Here is a 23,309-nt window from a genome sequence, read left to right as displayed (position 1 = left end):
TTCTACGAATTGTAAAACCTCATTGCTTGTCCACATCGGCGCCGCCATCGCTATCGGAACATGGAAACGTAAATTTCATTGACGCGCAACGATACTGTCTCCACTGACGAGTAACAATAAACTGAACAAGACACCAACGTGTGAACGCTGTTTGCGGAGCGCGCCAAGATCCTTTGAAGTGTGCACAAAAAACCGACAACATTCGGTTGGCCTGCCAATATTGGCGCCAACTAGGTTAATGAAGCCAACATACCGCCAAGTAGCTCTCTACACGTTGGCCCAACCCATTGGCCCAACACGTTGGCCCCATGTGTACTGCCACCATTACAGTCGAGCCAATTTAATAGGCAACATTTGACGTCTATCAATTTTATCTTCGAAGAGAGGTAATCTGCTTAAAAACATCGATTTAAAGTGAATTAATCGATACGGATTTGAAACATTTGTCAATCGAATTTATTAATTTATAATGATTTTTATTCACAAGCAATCAATGCATTCGATTCTAGATGTCGGATTTCGATTTTTAGAGTAACATCTCTGGTATTTAAAAAGAAAAAAGGTTTATTGACACAAAATTGTAGCGACGTCAGTTCTTCAATTTATAAATTGTTTATTATGTTTAGAATGGTTTATCAGTAAAATGAAATCTTACAATTAATTGTGTCGGTCATTATTATTATAAATATATAATCGTAATTGAAAAAAGTTAAGCAAATGTGCAGATCTAACAAAACAAAATATCATGTTATTCTATGTCGTCGTTACTACGTTACGTTGTTGAATTTTGTTGAACTGTCAAATGTTGCCTATTAAAATGGCTCTACTATAGGTACCTACCTACTGAGGCTGAAGTCTGAAGAACTGAATTCTTATCACCAAAGAGCCACTCTTCTTTTCATATCAAATTAATTAGGTACCTACATAAAGTTTTCAACGTGTATTGCTTCATTTCATAATACCTCCATACTAAAAATGCCGCACTTTCGCATCGAAACTAATGTTCCAAAATCCAAAATACCATCAGATTTTGTTGTAAAAGCAGTTCCAGTTTTGGCTAAAGCTCTTGGGAAACCAGAATCGGTAAGTTCGTTTTTTATGAAGCTTTTTATTTTTATCTGACTGACCGGTTGGCTTGGTTGGTAGTGGCCCTGCCTTCCAAGCCAGAGGTCGTGGGTTCGATTCCCACCCGGGGAAAATATTTGTGTCTGGGTGTTGATTATCTATATAAGTATTAATTTAAAAATTATATACCTATGTATGTTTATCAGCCATCTGGTTTCCATAACACAAGCGAAAGCTTAGTATGGGATCAGATTGTGCCGTGTCACGTGTGTGAAAATTGTCCTGAAATATTTATATTTATTTATTTATATTTATATCTAGATACCTACTAGATATAATTGCCTATTAATAAATTTTACACCTTGTAATTAAAGATAAGTGTGTAATAAACATTCCTACCTGAGGTTTAATTATTAGGGTTATCACTTGTGGTGTATGAAAGAAATAATTTTTTTAATATTTTTTCATTCAATGGAAATTTCATTTATATCAGATCTTTTTTTTCCCTGTGTATTTGTTACCAGCTATCTCCATCACATTTATTTATTCAATTAGACTTGTTATAAAAGCACTTTTGAATCGTGATAACATTTTAAACATTTACCACATATAAAACATTAAATAAATGTGCATATATTTTACTTATGATATTATGTATGTTTATATTATAATACTAGCTTACCGCCCGCGGCTTAGCCCGCTTTGTCTCAAACCTAATAAATTATACACTAAAACCTTCCTATTGAATCACTCTTATGTATGGGTCATTGTCAAATTTTGCGCAGGTTAACTTGTCCCTCAAAACTTTTTTACTTCTATACCATTAAAAAATTAACTGTCACTAAAAACTTACAGCAAATACAAACTTAATCGCATTAATAAACAGATATTAATAAAATAAAGACTTAGTTTTCATTTTTTATTTTATTTTTTAAAGTAACATTGTGGTTTTTTCTGGTAACAGAAGGGTTTTCCATACAAATTTGACCTGTCCCAAGTAGCACTTCGTTACAGAAAATATAAAATAACTACAATTTCCAATATACCAACCCACATCAATTAAAATATTAATATAAACAGAATATTGCGAATATTTCTAAAAGTACATTTTCAACCCGATCAGTGCTAAGATTTATTTTATAAAAAATATTTTAACTTTGTCCCACGTAGTGTTTGGAATCGTGTGCACTACTATGTTACTAAATAAATCATTACTCAAAATAGAGGTGGCGCTGTTTTCGACTTTCTATTAGCTTGAGCGAGGTTTCTGCAGCCATTGTGGTCGTTCGTTAGGTCTGGGGGTGGGGTACATTGAATCTCAGTCGACCGCGTGGCGCTGAACGTGCCGCGTGTTTTTATTCCGCATCAACATTGTTACCTACCTATTAAAGTAAGTAAAACCGTTTTTTTCTATTAACTTACGTTCACTTTGTTGTTTAAGGGGTAATTATGCTCAATTTGAAATAAAAAAATAACTAAATGCATTATTCTATGATTTATGTCTTTTAGAATGTAAAATTTACAACTCTGTTATCATCATTCTGTTACTTAGCTCATGGTAACAGAGTTGAGTAAGCATGTATTCTGTAACTTTTGTTTGAAATTTTATATTTGTAATAATTTTTTTTCTTAAGAATCGGTTTCCCAAAGTAATTTTGAGTTGTTATATGTAAATAAATCATATTTAATTAAATGTAACTTTGAAGATATTGTTACAGGTTATTCTGCCGTTATTAACGCCCTTAAAATGCCTCTCACGCCAGCTGAGAAGCAAGCAAGTTAACAGAAACAGATCGAAGTTATTTACAGGTTATATAAAATTTAAGTAACAATTAGAAACAGTTAACAAGAGATAGGAGACGTATAAAAAACAATGCAACAGAGAAAAACGAAAGAAGTCTAAAAATAAGGACGGCAATCCAGAAAATCCAGTAAATGCTATTAAAAATGGCCATGAAAAAGTTAAGAATCTGAAGGAAAAGTATGCTATTGATAAAATATTCGACAAGAAGGCCGTTAAAATGTCTAGGCAGGAAATACAAATTATACAAGAGTGTCTTGCTGTGGATCAAAGTTTCATATGAAAAAAATCAGCCCACATGTAAGAAAAATGTTTTTAGAACCAAAATCAATCTTTTCGAACGTGACGACATATCAAAAGTATGCAATTTATTCACTTATAGTACAAAAAGAACAACTAAGTTACTGTGTTACAACTCTGTTACTTTCGTGTCCCGAAGATTAAAGAACTTAGTTACGAAATTTAGGAAAAGCTATTCAATATAATACTGCTAAATTACAATAGGTTAATTTGTCAGTTAATGAAGCGGTTATATGTTGTAATTAGCTGTTAATTTACAGATATTTCATGGAGTAGTGTAGAATTTAAGGTTTGTTATTATTCATAAAGTAACAGAGTTGACTAAAATTGTAAATAAATTACTGTTAAACTTAAAAAAAGCTTGTGCTTCTAATGGTGATTATAAGATATAAGACTGTAATTAATATAAAAGCCAAAATATGTTCGACTGGCTTATTTAATTTAATGATAAAAGGTAAAGTGTAATAATAACAGAGTTGTATTTTTTCTCCACCCTGACGCACTAAATCTGAAATAAATCTTAAATTATTAGCTAAACATCTCGGCCAACTTGAATTACAGATACTTCAGTTATTTTAACAGGCACGGGCATAAAGAAAAGTTCAATTTTAAAATATTTTCTTTTTCACATTTTTGAAATCTGCAGTTACGTTTACCTGCGCAAAATTTGACAATGACCCGTATTAAAAAAACCGCATCAAAATCCGTTCCATAGTTTTAAAGATTTAAGCATACAAAGGGACATATGGAAGGAAAAAGTGACTTTGTTTTATACTATGTAGTGATAGTGATATCAATATTATTTATGTTTGCATATACTTTTTACCTACCTCCTTCTAGTTTAATGTATCTTTCTTTCAGTTGGTTGCCTGGAATAGATCACACAAGTGATAAGGCTGCCTTCTGTGCTGTTTTTTCTTTAGAATTAGTTTTATTTTTTTATTGGCAGCACAATAAAGTGTATAAATAAATATATATGGTTATTAAATATTTCAGTATTGTGTTGTGTCAGTTATTCCTGACATTCCCATGAGTTTTGGTGGCACCATGGAACCCTGCGCAATTGCAAACCTTATGTCTATTGGATCTCTTGGTGTAGAACAAAATAAAAAACATGCAAAGGTTTTGTTTGACTTGGTTGAAAAAGAACTGGGTGTGTCTCCAGACAGGTAAATATATCCTTAAAAATATTATGTCATAAATGTAATATGAAATATTCATTTAAACTAAAATACAAAACCACTACCTACTTTCGATTCCAATAAATGAAATATTGAGTCAGTTTACATGATAAAGATAAGTGATTTATAATAACATTTTTTTTATTGGACTATTGAAAAATGAATAGACAATCAAATTACCCGATTAGTTCAGATATTTCTGACCATAACACCTAAGAATATAAGAGTGGAATAAGGCCTAAGAGTACTGATACCTTAACATGTTACAACAAGGATACAATAGAATGTTGTGAGAAGTTGTACATGTTCAGTAAACATTGACTACCTACATAATAATATGGTGTCTTCATGTCTCAATGATGACATGCACTAGCCTAAAATAGATTTGTGGTAATACTCATTAGGAATTTTCAAGTCTTTAGTAAAAAATACAAAAAAAATCATGATTTTTTTTTTAATAAAAATATAAAATTTTCTGTCTATGGTGGAAACTTAGATGATAAGGATATTCATTTAGTGTTATAAAACTGTAAATGTTGATTGAAATAGCCTTTTTTTTTAAATTTAATTATTATCAATGTAGTGTAAGTCCTTCCCTATTATCGGCTCTTAGACGCACACGACCTCTCACTCCGACCGCCTGCAGCCAACTGAGCTGTGTGAGCGGTGTCACCGTTGCATGTGCGCAAGAGATGACATAATACTTCCCTCTCTTTCACTCACATACACTACATCCCTCCTTTATTTTAGAAATTTTTAATTCTTTCCAATTATTTTATTAAATAAAATAAAATATGCTCTATTCGGGTATGCTAGTCCATACCTAAACACCAGTATCAGTTAGTACACACAACTCAGGGACGCGTCCGCTCCATACCAGCGATAGAGTAGAATGTGTCACCTGGCCTATAGTAATATAATTCTATCTATAAGCAACATCTCTCCTTTTCTTCTTTTTTTTTTTCTTTTTTTTTTTCCAATACGTAATGTGTATTCAAAATTATAATAATTTTTACAATAAATGTATTCAAATCAATATTAATTAATAATTTTTTCAAACTCAAACCTTCATTCATCAACCAGACCTCGTCCAGAAACGTTTTCAAATCGTCAGTATAAGGAAAAAATATGAATTTACCACTGGTTCGGAAAGCCGCCTCGACAGAGAAGAGCCGGCAAGAATATATAGGCATAGTTGCTCCTTCAAAATCATAGAAATGTAACATCTTACATAGGTATTTATAATAACAATAATGGCAATTTATTTAAGTATACGACAATCTACCATGAATAAGTTGTATACTTATATTTAAGTTTATTAAGTCATTATTTATTTATTAACCAATGGAACGAAATCGTTTCCAGTAACTTAATGTATATGTAAGGTATAATGTTTAAACTATGTTCCTTCTGTAACTTAACTATACTTTTGACTAAATCCTGTACTGTACCTGTACTGTACTTAACCTGTTTTATTTTTTCCTTACATGAATATTGCACTACCTTGTTGATGTGGAACTAACATAGGTTATCTTCTCTCTTTTTCCTCACTATTTATCATGACCTGCACTCCAGGTCATTTAGAAGAGGTGAATGCTGCTTCTTCTGACGCATAATTTAATTCACTTTACCTGCACCGGCATCTGCACCATTTAAGTAACCACTGTTTTCCCACATATTAAAATTATTATTAAACAATATCTGTAAAAGACCTTATAAATCTTATAATTGGATTAGTAACAATCTAAGTAAAACTTCGGTACAATTATTACCAAGTAAAATGCCTATAGACTAGGTATATACTTAAATATTATTTAATATCTATATTCTGTATGTGTACTTCGTTACTAAAACAATATATGTTCCAATTTTAATTCAATATACCTAATAAAATCGGAATGTAAATGTATATCTGTACCCTAAATAATATAATAAATATTATACGGCAAAATTTTAACCAAACATTAATTGGTTCATTATTTATTCTTATTTAAGCAACAACAAGTTATCATATATGATCCTTAGGCACAGGGAAGATTTGTTTATTTATTCGTTTGTCCGTCTCTCTTTAGTATCGCAATAAAGCGATTTATGATATATTTTTGGTGATAGTTTAGAGGCTAGAAAGTGGCAGCTTTTTTTTTTTATAGCGCATTAAAAATATTTAATTCATACAGAGACATGCATTTATGGTTCGCATTTGAATTCCTAATTGTATAAATTCCGATAGGTCACGCAATATTAAAATGTCACATGTATTACAATGTTAAGTTCGATAATTATCAATAATTTAAATACCAACTTTTGGGTATAAACCACTCTGACAGAATTACAGGCTTTGTGGAGCTTGCTCTGCAAGTTGCAACAGTACAATAGCATACTATATTGTGCCATTGACTTCTATTGAACCGCTTTTAGCTTCTCCTGTATGTTCGTATGACTGTATGCAACCGATTCTTTTCGATTCGCTAATGACCTACCCAAACCGTACAGATTTAACTACAGTGACAATATTACAACAATTTATTGACAATACAATAATTAATATTTAGTAAAGCGTGATTAATTATTACTTTTTTTATACCTTCTATTTGTAACCTCAACACACACGCGGTGTTGTTCATTGTATGGTTATTACATTAATAACACATATTTAAAATTTAATTAATGTAACGAACCTAAAACGAATCACAATGTATCATTTTGTTGATGACATTTATTATTATTTTTTTTTTTAATTTATTTGTTACTTATGATAACATTTGTATGTATTTGTATTACTGACAACGTAATAGCCACTTGAAAAAAAAAGAAAAAGAAGATAACTTTATGACAATAATAATGGCTAAACCATGGGCTAAACATTAATCACACATTAATGGTCTGAAAATGTTTTTTTTTTTTTTTAACTGTACAATGTTAACTGTAACAATCAATAATACAATATTTTTTTTTTACCTATATTTATATAAGTATTTGCAATATTCAATTTTGCATTTCGAAATCAATACCACTACCACCTCAATATTGTAGAGATTAATACTTGGAATATATTATATTCTGACTAAGGCACGACTGGTGAACTTTTCGCGATAATACATTTTTTTTTATTTTTTTTTTGACAAGAAATCTTTAAGGTATTTCTTAATTGATAATATCTTTTTATTTTCAATCTAGTACGATATCTCTCATATATAATATGAGCTCTTAAAAGATGTATTACGTAAGTACTTTATGAATATGAAATCAGACCAGTCTTACAAACCACCATTAAAACTTGGATTTTATATGAATTGCTACGTTGTAAATCTTATAAAATTCTTAATAACTTTTTAAACTTGTAGATAAGATTATTAGTGTAGGTATTGACTTTTATAATATTAAATATTTATTAATCTATTCACGTTGATGTTTCTGTTGCTGATTTTCCCATCTTTAATAAAATTGGTGTTTTAAATTATAAAAACAGACGTTATTAATATAGTAATAACTAGATGCACTTGCATATTTACCAATATTTGCGGTATGATGTGGTTATGATCCATTTTTTATTTTACATTAAATGTTCGTCTTGAAATTGACCTTTATTATCTATCTAAATATTTAAGTGTATATTTGGCAGGTTGTTTGACACTATACACTATCTATCAAAGTAATTATTATCTACAATTAACGATTCATATTTTATGCCAATTGTCTATTGTCCAACTATTGTCTTTCACGGTATATTATTGTATAAATTACGTAAAAGTTGTTTTCAACGTTCCAACATGTAATAATTAACAGTGTGTTATAACCCCAAACCGGGGTGCTACATTTCCGCTGAGGGAGTAGTGTTACATTACTGCTACGTTCCGTTTAGAAAGCTTCTACATACCTGCAACGTTCCCGCGCAGGGAATTGTCGCGTCCTTGCCACGTTCCGATAAGGAACCTCATACGCTGCTACATACCGCTTAAGACCCATCTTCAGTAGTACTACGACATTGCTACGATTGCGCTGAAGGATTACTGCGACGTTCCTGCTGAGGAAATCCTTCTACGTCTTGCTTGCTTCGGCTCCTTAATTCCTGTTGAAGGAATTCAGCGACCAACCCTAAAGACACCCTACCGCCTGGCCTTCGCAACGAGACGCGCACTCCATGTTAGGTCCACCTATATCAGTAAGAGGAAGAGCCCTACCGGAGGGTTTGGTCCTAGACACACCACGACCCTTATTGTTACTGATATTTGTATTTATTTTATTAATTAACTAAATTAATTATCGACTGTATGGTGAGTAGTTCTTGTTATTTTTTTTTTTTTATTTCCACCTCAGCTACAACGCCACATAGTTTAAACAATAAAAATGAATAGCCAAATACCTATTATGTTGCTAAGTGTAAAACTCAAAACTCGGCGCGCGGCGTATCGGCTTGACCAATTCGGATAATATTCACATTCCAATATCCAACGTCTGCCAGGTGGCTAGTTTGAAATAATGAATATTGAGACTACTCTGTATGTCTCTCTTTCCATTTATTTTTGTTTTCGAATGTTCATTGTTTTATTACCTTACCCTGTTTATGATTATTATACTATCACTTAGGTAACCTGTCTAACTTTATAGTTGTCGGTTAAATGTGCAATACCTATCGCAGATATTTTAGGCATTGTTATCATTATGATTATTTGTGAACAAAATCTGCTATGAAATTACGAAAATATTAAGTCACTTTTAGATACGAATAATAAAAACTACTGTAAATATTTTAGCATTTACTATTTATAATCTTAAAATTGTATTATTCCATTTTTTATTTGGATAACAATACTAACCATAAGTATTTTCGAAGATACAATAAATCTTAAAATAAACACTATGAAATGATGACTAACTATCACATCTTTTTTTAAAATCGCGTATTTAAGGGGAAGCTCCCTAAATTTTATGTGTTTTTGCATTAATATTCTGAAACAGGCACACATACAATCAAAATGAAACTGTAGTATATGATATTGGGTCTTTTTCTTTCGATGTACAAGACAGTTACGTAATTGTAACATTTTCACTCGATTCATTTTTTTTTATTCAAAAATTATGCCTTTTTTAAGGATTATTACATTTTTTAAAGATTTACTTGGACTTTACGTCTAAAATAAATGTTAACAGTAAGAAAATAGAGTTTACTATCGAATCCCAAGATATTATTTTTCTAGATTAATTATTACCTTACTTAGTTATAAACGAAATAAGAACTTTTCGAGCTCGAACGCGATCAAAGAGCGCACGCGATATTCAACTTTATTACGGCTGTATTACCATCTAGTACAGTAACCGGTCTCTCAGTGCCAGAAATGAGAAAGGGAGCCTCCTCTTAAAATTCATAATATGGGCATCACCCAAAATATAAACATTTTAAACGAGCATCACCCGTATCACATCACTACAGGTACTACTGTATTCTAATTATATTACGACTGCCAGGCATCATCTGGTATAACATTACAAAGTACACACGGGCGTCACTCGTTTTTTTTTTGTACTACCAGGCATCATCTGATATAACATTACAAAATACACACGGGCGTCACCCGATTTTTCTTGACCACCAGGCATTATCTGGTAATTTACTAATTAGCCTGTCTAGGAAACTTACGTTCCTTGCGTGATAGCCATTAATTACTTCTTTTATCCAATAATGAATAATCTTAAATAATACTCGTGCAATTTCACATCGAGTAATTAAATAAGATATAAGTGGGTATTTGGTATAATTCTATTTTGTAATCAGACCAGTCTATTCTGAGCTGATCGGGAATCGAACCTTCTTAGCTCATTTAATCATGTTTAACCAATCCTCTAAGCAGGTTCTTACATATCAGTATTAATAAATTTATATGTAAACAAATGTCCCAAAATAATAATCTACAGCATCGACTAAACAAAATATCACATTTAGTCTCGCATAACGCAGTTACAGTCCTATGCATGACTACGTGAGTAGTACATACTGGACGACGCTAGCTGTGTGTATACCCGTACACTGTACAGTGTATTTATCATACAGGCACCATACGCTCGAGCAATAAAGCCAGCCCGCGTATGCATTGGTATCAGTGTAGTTATGTTTACGAAAAACAATTTACAACACCTACTTTATCCTTCTGGCTACAATTGTTTAAGAGGTTTTGCTAAATCTTTATGTAAACGAAACCTTCGTTTTCTACGGCGCGGAGGCCTCTCGAAAGGCACGCACATGTTATTTTGTACTTTGTGCGGGTAATTATTTTATGTAAGCGGCACAAAATATCATAATGAAAATAAGTATGTGTGTATATTATTATTAACTTTAATATTCGCTTCGATGTAACTCGACTGTGGATATAATTAGTTCAATAGTTATCACAGCACACCTATTTCCTCCTTTTTTTTTTTTGTTTTGTAATTTTTAGTATCAAAGAAAATTACTTACAATTATTCCCGATTTACCTCGTCGCCAAAAATGTAGTGTAAGTCCTTCCCTATTATCGGCTCTTAGACGCACACGACCTCTCACTCCGACCGCCTGCAGCCAACTGAGCTGTGTGAGCGGTGTCACCGTTGCATGTGCGCAAGAGATGACATAATACTTCCCTCTCTTTCACTCACATACACTACAATCAATAATCATTGATGTCATCATTTACAACAATTTACAGTACCTAATCCAAAATTAATAATGCGCATGCAAATCTTCGCTAATTGTCGTATTTCCGAAGACACTCGAATCATTGAATCGTAAGAGCCCTAAACAACGAACTTGCATTTTACACTTTGTTCAAAAGAAATAGAAGTCAAGTCACGGTCATACACAATCAAAAACAAATCGGGCGGTAGGTGACGGTAGCCTGTCAGTCAAAAAACTCAAAAATCCGTCAGTTGTCTTTAAATATTGGTGGTGACTGCACGTGTTCTCTCTGTGTGGAATTATATAGAGCTGCTATTACGTACCCTTCTTGGTTTTGTTTTTAAAGGTGAATTGAATTAATCGATGAAATGATTTACACAGGTGATGGCAGTAGGGAAAGTGAAAATGAAGAAGAGCATAATGAAAGTTCCGATGTACGTAAAATGTCAGAAATAAAGATAATCCCTGATTTTGATTGTTTTTATTTTTATTTTTTTGTAATTGTCATAATATTGAAGAATGATCACTGTAAATACCTACTTTTGGAACTGAGATTTTAATGATTAGATTTATAAGGTTTAAATATATAAACCTGTGTTTGAAAACCATATTATATACAATATAAATTTTGTGTTATTTAACCTTCTTTTCTTCCATCATTAGACCAGTTTCATTACGACACTTTAAAAGTACTATAAAATTTTCTAAGTAACTCAATCCAACAAAGATATATTCGCAATCGTGGGGTTATACTCGCTTATTTACTTACAAGGAATTATCGACACAAAATCGTTACTTACAAATACATATTAATCTCTTTTAGCACAAAACATATATAATTTGACTAAATTATGCATGAAGAAAATGCATTTAACCACTCTATATAGATATCATCTTCGGACGCTCCGGGAATATGACAGTTGCCGAAAAGTGACGAAGATTTCTATGCGCATTATTACTTTTGAATTACTGTACTAACATTATTGGTTTTTCGTCTGTGGTAGTAATTTAATATTTTTATACTGTATAATTAGAAAACCGAGATAAATGAGAGCCCATAATTTTGCCAATGGTTTTGTGAATTAATACTTTGCAGATATTAATGATATTATCTTTTTACAGAATGTATATAACCTTCCAAGATGAGCCTACTGGAAATGTTGGATTCAAGGGCACTACATTTCATTCTATTTTTGGATAAACAAAATCATGTTTTTTTGTATACAATTGCCTTCTCTTTATATCCCCTCCTTGTATATTCCTATAAAATTAAAGAGGCTTTTATAATTGGAAATTAAGAATAAATGTTCCCATTGTTTTTTATGTATAAAACTAATGAGATTGTCTTATTATTGTTGTAAATAAAATATTCATTATAGTATGGTGATTTTTTCTTATTATTTTAAGGATTTACTCAAAAGTCAAAGGGTAAAACTGGCCCTACCTACTTATATCTCAAACTTTGCTGTCTATTTGTCTGTCTATCAGTATTTCTGCATTTTCGCGATTTTTTTCAAATTCAAAAAACGTCATCGTATATTAACATATAACAGTCTAGACCAGTCTTTCCCAACGTGGGCGATAACGCCCCCTTGTGGGCGCTGCAGGCCGGGGGGCGGTATGAGACCCAGAAAAAAAAGGGGGCGTTGTGTAGGGCTTTGGGGTCGATTTATAATTTCATCTACCTAGCTAGGAAGACTCTTAGACACCGACTGAGCTCTCGACTTCGAGAGCCAACATTTTGTGAACATCAACTAATAATAATTAAGATATAGCTCAAACTCGGTTCGATATAATAGACCGCGGGCAATCATGTTTTAACAAGTTTTTGTTAAATAATCCGATTTGTACATTCCTGTATCGATCGGCTGGTTCTATAATACTTGTTCTTGCCACAAAACATAATATAAAAGAGGTTAGAAAGGCGTTGTAGGCGGGGCTGACGCGCCAAGGACATGAGCACTGCTCACATCTATGCGATCGCGCTGTTTAGTCACTCGCTATCTGCAACGGAGAGAACACAGAGGGAGAGAAGTACTGCGAACGCGAACCTGAAATCAAACTTATTGAACAGCATCAGATTCAACCTTCACATTAGTTTTTATATAAGAATTGATTATGTTTGTTTTATTTTCAATAAAAGATACTCTGTCCGAATACTATAAAGTTGCGTTTCAATAATCAGTAACTTATTATAAGTACTTAGCGGTTTTTAAGTATGTTTAAAAAGGGGGCGTTAAAAAATAATTTATTCTTAAAGTGGGCAGTAGACAAAAAAAGGTTGGGAACCCCTGGTAGACTCTAGATATTAAAGATTTTAAACGCGGTTTATTCATTATATTATTTTCCCGATGTTTCGAACACTTTGCAGCGAGAAAATAATAATATAATGAATAAATCGCGTTTAAAATCCGTTAAAATTTAAAAATCTTTAATTTCCAAATGTATAATAGGTACTCGCGTAAAATCTAATACTAGAAAATACTAAGTCTTTCAAAATGTATAATACAATAAAATTAATATTTCAATCATCTATACTAATATTATAAAGCTGAAGAGTTTGTTTGTTTGAACGCGCTAATCTCGGGAACTACTGGTCCGATTTGAAAAATTCTTTCGGTGTTAGGTAGCCCATTTATCGAGGAAGGTTATAGGCTATATATATCATCACGCTACGACCAACAGGAGTGGAGCCACGGGGGTGAAACCACGCGGAGCAGCTAGTAATACATATACGTATTTCAAAATGTTATGTTATTTCGATTCATGTTTTAATAAATGAGCTACCTATAAAATCAATAGTCTGTATGGAAGGTTACAGTCACGTTACAGTTTATCTATTTTATTAGTCTGTTTCATACAAAGGCGTTCTGTATGCTAGACTGTGCACCGAAAATATTTGTTTTGATAAAATAATAATATGATCTATTGGTATATTATTAAGGTTGCTTTTCCTTATAAGTGGAAGCTAACCAAAAACGTTCCGAGCCACAGTGTTTCATTAATAGATCAAAAAAATTCCCAGAACACCCACGTGTCAATTTCTTATACTTTTAAAAAAAAAAAAATGGCAAACTTTAGGTGAATTTTCAGGAAAATTATTGAAATGTAGGTATTCTGAAATCGTAACTGTCTAAGATATTTATTTTAAATAAAATAAATATAGACTTATAAAGCATCTTTGGGCGCATATTATCCAGTTTTTATTTTTGGAAAACTACCTCCGAATACCGAGAAATATATTTTTTTCAGATTTTCGTTTTTATTTTTTTTCTCCCTAAAAACGCAAAAGTGTTCTCCTCTTTATAATATTAGTGTAGGTAATCCATACTAATATTATAAATGCGAAAGTAACTCTGTCTGTCTGTCTGTTACTCAATCACGCCTAAACTACTGAACCAATTTGAAATTTGGTATGGAGATATTTTGATACCCGAGTAAGGACATAGGCTATCTTTTATTGCGAAATATGTACCACGGGCGAAGCCGGGGTGGACCACTAGTGTACTAATATAATCGATCTGTGGTTTATGGTTTTGACATAAACCAAACATAAACAATTAAAATATGTCAATTGTCAAAAAACTGTAATTTCTATGGTTTATAAGTGTTCTATCCACAGAGTACTTTTTTATATGTGTTCTATGCTTATGGTTCTATGTTTTGTATTTTGTAGGGTTTGATTTGAGATAAATATCTCTAGTTGGTTTGAAATTATAATACTTTTTGTATAATTAATAGATTTAAACTAATATGTTCATTCTTTCCTAATAAAAAACATTATTTGTAAACTCGAATACCCAAAGGTTAAGTTAATACCTCACATTTGTTAGTATTCGAAATAGCCCCAAAACATATCTAAAATGGATGAACGAAGTGTGGAGGATACCCCGGCGTCTCAAAGGCTTACCAATGAAGACTTTAGGAAGCTGCTTATGACGCCGAGGTCGACACCATCTGGGGCTCACCCAGCTGGTTCGATACGAGAGGCAATGGCAAATGCTGGGTAAGAATGTATTTATTTTACAATATCTATGTGTTATAGTACTGTACTTCATTATATGTAATATTAGTCTCCACAGTTGAATGAGTGCAGGATCATGCAACATATTATGACCAAATACAAGCTCATCCGAATTGGTAATAGCGTGAAAAAGATTTTTACACTTTCATTATAAAATAATGTCAGCTTATAAAAAAATATTTAAATTAGTCTACTATTATTAAGTTTTATTTAAACGTTTTATTTAAACACACTAGCAGCTAAAAATGTTGATAAATATTTCAGACGAAATGATTTTATATTGAACAACAGTGCAATTTTACTATATACTTTTAAATAATTTAGTATTTTTGTTGAATAGGTCTATGCCACCCCCCGCTGAGAATAAAAGTGAGTTGCGGAGAAAGAAGAAATCATATTATGCGGCACTAAAGAAGCAAGAGGATACTAAATTAGCAGAATTGGCAGAAAAGTACAGAGACAGGGCTAGGGAGCGGAGGGATGGCTTGCAGGATGTTAATCCCTTGGATCCTACAAGTAACACCAGTAGTGCTTACAGGTGAATAAATAATAACCTATACTAATATTATAAAGCTTTAGGGTTTGTTTGTTTGAACACGCTAATCTCAGAAACCACTTGTCTGATTTGAAAAATTCTTTCGGTGTTAGATAGTCCATTTATCGAGGAAGGCTATGGGCTATATGTCATCACGCTAAGACCAAAAGTAGCAAAGCCACACGGGTGAAACCATGGGGAGCAGCTAGTATTAATTAAATCTCCTAAATATATGATTGCTATTTGTTTTCAATACAGCAAGGCTAAGCTCTCAATAAATAGCACTTTTGATGTGACATTTAGTTATTGTACTAAAACACTCTACTATTAATTTTCCAGAGCTGTTGCACCAGATGCAAAATCTGGAATGGATGCAAAAGAAAGGAGAAGACAAATGATCCAGGTATAGTCATTATAAGAAGGGTACTATTTGATTTAGATTTATTCATATAAATATGAATTTGGCACACAAAAGATGGCTGATGAAGAACATCATACTCAAAATACCTGCAAATTGTATGCGTTTATTACAATTAATATTAATGTTTTAGGAAATGGTTTCCAACACAAGTTGTACACCATGAAAAAATTTACATTTTCCTAAATATTCTTTGTACATACCAACTAATGTTTTTCCTAATGTTGTTTTCTACCAACTTGGTAGAAAACAACATTAGGAAATAGTAAACGCATAGAATTTGGTTAATGTTGACAATAAACATAATTTTATAAATTTGACTAGCAGAGCATAATAATTTTGAAAAATATGATAAACAAGCATACACATTTATAAACTTTCAGGAATCCAAATATCTTGGTGGTGACATGGAGCACACTCACTTGGTGAAAGGTCTCGATTATGCTCTGTTGCAAAAGGTAAGGTTCTTCATAATACCATTTATATGACCTGTAAAAATTTACAAAGAATGTAATCTATACTTTACAAAGTATAGATTACATTCTTTGTAAATTTTCTCTTGATGGAACTTCAATATAAGTAAACTAGTGATTTGTCTATTTCTTAAAAAATCTGTACTATTACACAAAATGAGTATGGCTTTAGTAGGATTTTGTTATTTTAAAAAGATACAGTTTTTAAGTAGTAAGTCAACTTAGCTAAGCTTTTAGACCAAGCTTGAAACTGTTAGTGTTGTTGTAAATATTTATTGTAGTGATCATTTTTGGTTTGATTATCACTACATATTATAAAAATTAAGTATTATTGCAAGTTAAGTAGAGTCCATTTTAAAGATAATTTCCATAATTCAAATTGTTCTATTTTGAGGTTTATTTTTACAATTTCTATTCTGTGTTTGATCTAACCAATTTTAAACAATATAATATAGTTTGGACAGAAAATTTTGTTGTTGTTTTTTAAGTGTTTAAGTAACAAAAAATATATAACACTTTCTTTAATAGGTGCGTTCAGAAATTCAAACAAGAGAACAAGAACAGGAAGCAGAAATGGAGAGATTAGTCACCGCTCCTGTTGAAGAGGTCAAGGAGCAGAAGGAAGTTCCTGTTGTATGTATTTTTGTATACTGTTTTATGTGATTAGACTAAGAATACAATCAATTAGTCTTATTTAAGAAATAATGCACTTACTATTATTAGATCTAAGTGTCAGTTTATTTTGGCGCATGCAACCACACATTAATTTATGATTGTACTAGCTGTCCCTGCAAACGTTATTCTACCTTACTCTTATCACTTAGGGGTACGAAAAATAGATGTTGGCCAATTCTCATACCTAACCGATATGCACAGAAAATTTCATTAGAATCGGTCCAGTCGTTTTGGAGGAGTATGGTAACTAACATTGCGACATGGGAATTTATATATTAGAAGATTATTCTTATTTTTTAAGTTTACTTCGTATGCACTGTTATTTATAATTTTATTGTTGTACTTTCATTTTTTAAATAAAATAAACAGTAATTGAAATGCAAAAAGGAAAATTGAAATATATTTTCCACTAGACATTGGACAGTTAATTGATACATTATCCAAATTAATTGAGACCAGGGTATATCCGGATAATCAAGATCAAAGGTATTATGTGTGTGTGTGTGTCATAGGCCATCCACACGTCTGCCAGAAAAGAGATGTACTTATTTCCTTCTCTCTTCTCTGTATAGCGCCGTCCCTATGTGTTCGTTGTTTGTCACGTTGTTCGGCAGACGTGTGGATGGCCTATTACGAAAACATTTAGCGGAGGATAAAATATTTGAAATATTTATTGGTTTCAGGAGGAAGAGATGCAATTTGAAACACCAATGGCTAAAAATATCTACAACATGATCTTGGAACAGAAGTAGGTAGCATGTTTTACTGAATATTATTTTCTTGTACTAGGTACCATAATTGAATTGTAGTAACGCAATCTTTTCCTTGAAATAAGCCTGCGATGTTTTGTTCTTGGGCGTAAGTAATCTCTAACCATAACATTGGCATTTATAACCTATACAATATTCCGTATAGTTTCCTCGTCTAAGACCATATTGACCAGTGAAGTTGATGACACATCTTCTATTTATTCACATCCTCGTGTTTATCACTGACCTTCAAAATCACTGGAACGATTTTATTTTTAATAAATAATAGACAAAAATGTTAAAGCTATGTACTATTTACGTACTCACGTGGTAAATGTTAAAGCTTTGTCTCTGTACTATTTACGTACTCACGTGGTAAATGTTAAAGCTTTGTCTCTGTACTATTTACGTACTCACGTGGTAAATGCTAAAGCTTTGTCTCTGTACTATTTATGCACTCACGTGGTAAATGTTAAGGCTTTGTCTCTGTACTATTAACGTTCTCACGTGGTAAATGTTACAGCTTTGTCTCTGTACTATTTATGTACTCACGTGGTAAATGTTTGTTTTTTTCTCTGTCCTATTTATGTACTCACGTGGTAAATGTTAAAGCTTTGTCTCTGTACTATTTACGTACTCACGTGGTAAATGTTGAAGCTTTGTCTCTGTACAATTTATGTACTCACGTGGTAAATGTTGAAGCTTTGTCTCTGTACTATTTACGTACTCACATGGTAAATGTTAAAGCTTTCTGTGTACTATTTATGTACTCATGTGGTTAATGTTAAAGCTTTCTGTGTACTATTTATGCACTCACGTGGTAAATGTTACAGCTTTGTCTCTGTATTTAAGAAACAAAGAAAATACATTTATTTTAATGTCTTGCCACACAGGAATAAAATATTTATACACTCATGTGGTATATTTAAATGTATATATGTAATAGGTCCAAAAAGGTGACGAGGAACGAGCTGTTCGCGGCCGGTCGTATGGCGTACGTGGTCGAGTTAGACGAGGAGGGTGCTATAGATAGCGACATACCGACCACGCTCACGCGCAGCAAGGCTGACGTGCCCGAGATGGACGAGCGGAGCTCTGCAAGCGCAGCCAATGATGTCGTGGTCGATAAATTGGCGCAGATATTCTCCTACTTGAGACACGGAAGACATAGGAAGCTTAAGAAGATGAAAGTGAGTATTTGCTATAGTCTATAGAATGATATAGGCAAAAACATAAATATAGACAGGCTCACAGGCATAGACATTAAAACAATATCTCATCATCAGTCGCTCTGTTGTTTTATAGTAGCTCGTTTTATTTTTCAACTTTTAATATATATATTGGTGACAGGTTTTTGTAAAGATTAGCACTAAGATACTAAATAAAAGAAATTATAAAGTTATTTTTTTTATCCAAAATAGGAAAAGGGCGGTGAAAAGGGTCGTAACGATGATTCAATATACGGTGACATCGGTGATTACGTGGCCGGAGATAGGAGAAGTGACCGTCGCGAAGACAGACCGAGGTCGAGCTATTTCGACAAACCCGTTGAGACTGAGAAGGAAGAAGGTAAGTTGTAATGTATTTTTTAAATATATTTATTTCTCTTAAAAAGTTTGCAGTAAAATCTGCTGTTCGAAACGGTGGTAAATTCATTCTGTATTTCGTAGATTCAAATGGTAGATAGGTCTAATCGTGAGTCCGTTAGTGTGCCGTTTTTGAAGATCGATTGTTGTTTTGGTTACCTATCTACAACTATTTATGTACATACTTATAATAATATTGGTTATAACAACTATTTTCAATTCCTTTCAATTTAATAAGCCGTGTTCTTGCTTAGATAGCTTTTATTTCTTTTTCTTGGTTGTCTCCTTATTTTGTGTCACACTCTCTTGGCGAATAAATGTTAAAAAAGTATGTAATAATACCAATATATATATAAATACAAAATAAAATGTAACAATACAAATGTAACATGTTGGTTCTTCAAAGCTTCTTAGTTTTTTTCTCTTGGTTGTCTATTTTTAAGCTATTGCATAGCTTCTATCGCGGGCCTTGAGCGCGGGGACAGAATCGAGAAATTCCGTAACGAAAAAACCTCACGCTCCCCACTCCGACGGGCGGAGGTGTGGCTTGAAGGCATAGCATGCAATAGCTTTACCGCGGCAGTCCCCGAGTGCCACACGTTGTTTTTTTTGTCACACTGTCTCGTCTATGAAATGTGTAAATTATTCTTCTATAACAATACAAATGTAACTTGTACCCAGGGCCAGGTCCGGTGGGGCGAAGGCCGGGTACAGTGGAGGAGCGCGACAAGCGGTCCGCAGCGCTGCTGTCGCGGCTCGCGGCGGAGCCCGAGGGCTACGCGGAGTGCTACCCGGGGCTCCGGGAGATGGACGACGCGATTGATGACTCGGATGATGAGGTGGACTACTCGAAGATGGACGCCGGGAATAAGAAGGGGCCTATTGGTGAGTGCTGTTTGAAATGACTGAAACTTTTAAAGTGAAAATTTATTTTGCATAGTATTTTTTGATTCTTAAATCGATGAAACGAAAAAGAGACGAACACATAGCTATAGTGTTTGTATGTTGTATTTATGACTAAAATTTATGAAAATGATATAGTTCTTACATGTAAATTTGTAACATATTAATGTTATTGAATTTTATGTATGTTTTGGATTTATCTTTTAATTTATCTAGGGTTCATAACATATTATTTCAAAAGCAGATAGAAATCACTATTGTAGCCCAAATAGGTACCACATTTTGTGTATTCAATTTCTTTTATAAAAATCTTTATATCAAATTCTGTTAAATATTCTTATTCTTAAATCTTGATATCAAAATTTATTTTTAATTTATTTATTTTCCATTAATTTAATGTTATTCATTAATTCAAAGGCCGTTGGGACTTCGACACGCAAGAGGAGTACTCGGCGTACATGAGCAGCAAGGAGGCTCTACCGAAAGCCGCTTTTCAATATGGAGTTAAAACTCAAGATGGAAGAAAAACTAGAAAAACTAAAGATAAGAGCGAAAAGGCAGAATTGGATAGGGAGTGGCAGCAAGTGAGTATAGTCTGTGGTGTTCTGTTGTTTATGGATCTACAAGATTTTGCGCGCGCTTTGAAAGAATGAAGAAAAAAAAAATGTGTGCGTGTACTAGTTAGTGTACACACGTAAGAAGTGAAACTTCTTTATCACCTTATTTTTCAAAAAATAATTTACTATATTATGCAACTTTAAAGAAATACGACGAATCACGCGTGGTAGGGATAAGAAAAAGATGGCGCGTAACGGAAAAATGTCACGCGTAACGAAAAAATGTTACACCAAATTTTTTTCCAACCCCGATTAAGAAGTTTCACTTCAATTTGATTATTGCCTGTTTCAAAAAATTCGATATCTACTACTATAATATGATTAAACTCGTACTTTTTTTTTGGTTTCTAAAATATATGTTCTTTTTTACAGATTCAAAATATAATTCAAAAACGTAAGGCGCCAAAATACACATCAGAAGAGCCGGGCTTCAAAACCCCGAGATATTAAATAAGGTTTACAAAGAAGTTGGAATATTTTTACCACTTGTGTATTTGAAGTGTTTCATTTTTATGCTTAGTTTAAGCATTTATATTAAGTTGTAACAGCCTTAAATAATTTAAGACAGTTTTAAGGGTTTAATTGTGTAAATATAAATAATATGAATGCATTATTATAACACGCAAAACTGTACGCTATAAATATAATATAAGATGACAAATGTTGTTTTTCTTTTAATATAAATTAATTGCAAGCGAAACATTATGGTCATGATGCTAATTGTGGATACACTCAAGCGTCGTGGAAACATTCAGAATTTTGAGTTGTTTTTACTTCTAAGACCAACTTACTTACTACCAAAAGATTTTGACGTAAATAAATGTTATGGCACATCACTACATAGTATAAAACAAAGTCGCTTTCTCTGTCCCTATGTCCCTTTGTATGATTAAATCTTTAAAACTACGTAATGGATTTTGATGCGTTTTTTAATAGATAGAGTGATTCATGAGGACGGTTTTAGTATATAATTAATAGGTTTAGTTTTTTTAGGCGGGTGGTAAGCTAGTTTGATAATAAAATTTAAACGTCACTTTATACCAGTAATAATTGTGCCCTGCATAGGCTATCATATTATTAGCAAGCGGTAAATGAAATAAAAAACGTGTGTAACACCTATCCGTGGAACAAATCGCATCAAAATAGGTTCAGCATTTTTTGTGTGATTGAGTAGGTACTTAACAAACATTTAAACGAAAAAACTGACACTTACAGTGGCTTATCATTAGGTAAATGTTTCTGTTCGAAATTTATAAGTTATCTCACTCAAACATTTATTTATTCAATTAGACTTCTTTTGGAAGCGATTTCAAATAAATGGTCATAACATATTATTAACATTTACCACCGATTCGGAAAGCAGTATCTCTCATTCCTATGTTATTTTATTTTTATGTATACGTATTGTAATTGTGTCAGCAAGGAAAATAAAACTCTTAATATAGACTGTAAATATGGTTTTTAATAAATTTATAAACAATGGTTCTGTTTTTTTAGTGCTTTCCTAAATTGCTTTTTATTTTTTTATATTTATATGTATTATGCAAAGTCTTTGCAAAGTTACTATAATTTATTTCTAAATTATTAGTTGTGATTTTATTTTGCAATGTGGCAGAATATTATTCTTTACAATAAATATTGCAGTTGTAAATTTTTTTGCAACTACGGCGATGTTAAACAACGGCTGGTTAGGAAATATTTAATTATATGTAAAAGAAAGAATATTCCATTATAGTTTTTATTTTCCTACAGTGCACATGACCTATTTTATAAAGGACGCAGGCATAATAATAAAATAAAAAACTTATGTATTCATAAGTAGTGTATTTACATAAATAAAAATTGAAAGCAATGTTACGTATCACGGGTGACGGAATAATTATAAGCAAGAATGAATTATAAATCGCCAACGAGAGCTCTGTACTTAGCATTTAATGTGTGTGTTATTGTTTACAACGTAAGTCACGCGAAAGATCAATGAAACATGATCGATTTCGATAGGGAAAACGGCATCTCCACCGGAGCTCATTTAAATGCAATATCAGACTGAAACTAATTATCTCCCATCTACCGACCTTCAGATTTCACTGCAACACATGAGCATTCCTTCACGTCGCCCGATGACGCGGCGCTCGAGAGAAATGCGGCCGAATTCGCGACGATTCATTTGACACAATGCCGGTTCATCGGCACTACCCGTCTGCCCAGTACCTAGCCGTCCCTCCGCGGCGCGTCTTCACAGGTGCGTAAGCGCAGGTAGAGCCTCCGCCCCCCGCCCCCGCCGCCCGCGCCCGCAACGAGCGCCATCTTGAATTCCGCTCACTCAGCCCCGC

General features: G+C 32.8%; 2 protein-coding genes and 1 long non-coding RNA gene across 3 annotated transcripts; all 3 read left to right on the top strand.

Annotated features, from left to right (window-relative positions):
* Window positions 1-830: 830 nt before the first annotated feature.
* Window positions 831-12,377, top strand: LOC123700015 (macrophage migration inhibitory factor-like). The gene is made up of 3 exons (XM_045647105.1): window positions 831-1,083; window positions 4,163-4,335; window positions 12,119-12,377. The coding sequence occupies exons 1-3, from the start codon at window positions 976-978 to the stop codon at window positions 12,195-12,197; spliced, it is 360 nt and encodes a 119-aa protein (XP_045503061.1). The 5' UTR covers window positions 831-975; the 3' UTR covers window positions 12,198-12,377.
* LOC123700016 lies at window positions 1,825-3,637 on the top strand. Its single transcript, XR_006752589.1, has 2 exons — window positions 1,825-2,455; window positions 2,784-3,637. It is a non-coding gene; the product is annotated as an uncharacterized LOC123700016 (long non-coding RNA).
* Window positions 12,378-14,600: 2,223 nt separating the features above from the next.
* Window positions 14,601-21,637, top strand: LOC123700342 (protein Red). The gene is made up of 11 exons (XM_045647527.1): window positions 14,601-15,002; window positions 15,361-15,558; window positions 15,895-15,958; window positions 16,357-16,431; window positions 16,975-17,079; window positions 17,805-17,869; window positions 18,817-19,060; window positions 19,292-19,439; window positions 20,138-20,341; window positions 20,777-20,943; window positions 21,349-21,637. The coding sequence occupies exons 1-11, from the start codon at window positions 14,860-14,862 to the stop codon at window positions 21,424-21,426; spliced, it is 1,491 nt and encodes a 496-aa protein (XP_045503483.1). The 5' UTR covers window positions 14,601-14,859; the 3' UTR covers window positions 21,427-21,637.
* Window positions 21,638-23,309: the final 1,672 nt, after the last annotated feature.

The sequence above is a fragment of the Colias croceus genome, chromosome 19, assembly GCF_905220415.1.
Source record: "Colias croceus chromosome 19, ilColCroc2.1".
Lineage (NCBI taxonomy): Eukaryota > Metazoa > Arthropoda > Insecta > Lepidoptera > Pieridae > Colias > Colias croceus.
Note: the sequence above shows the minus strand (reverse complement) of the source record. Positions and strands in the feature narration are given on the sequence as shown.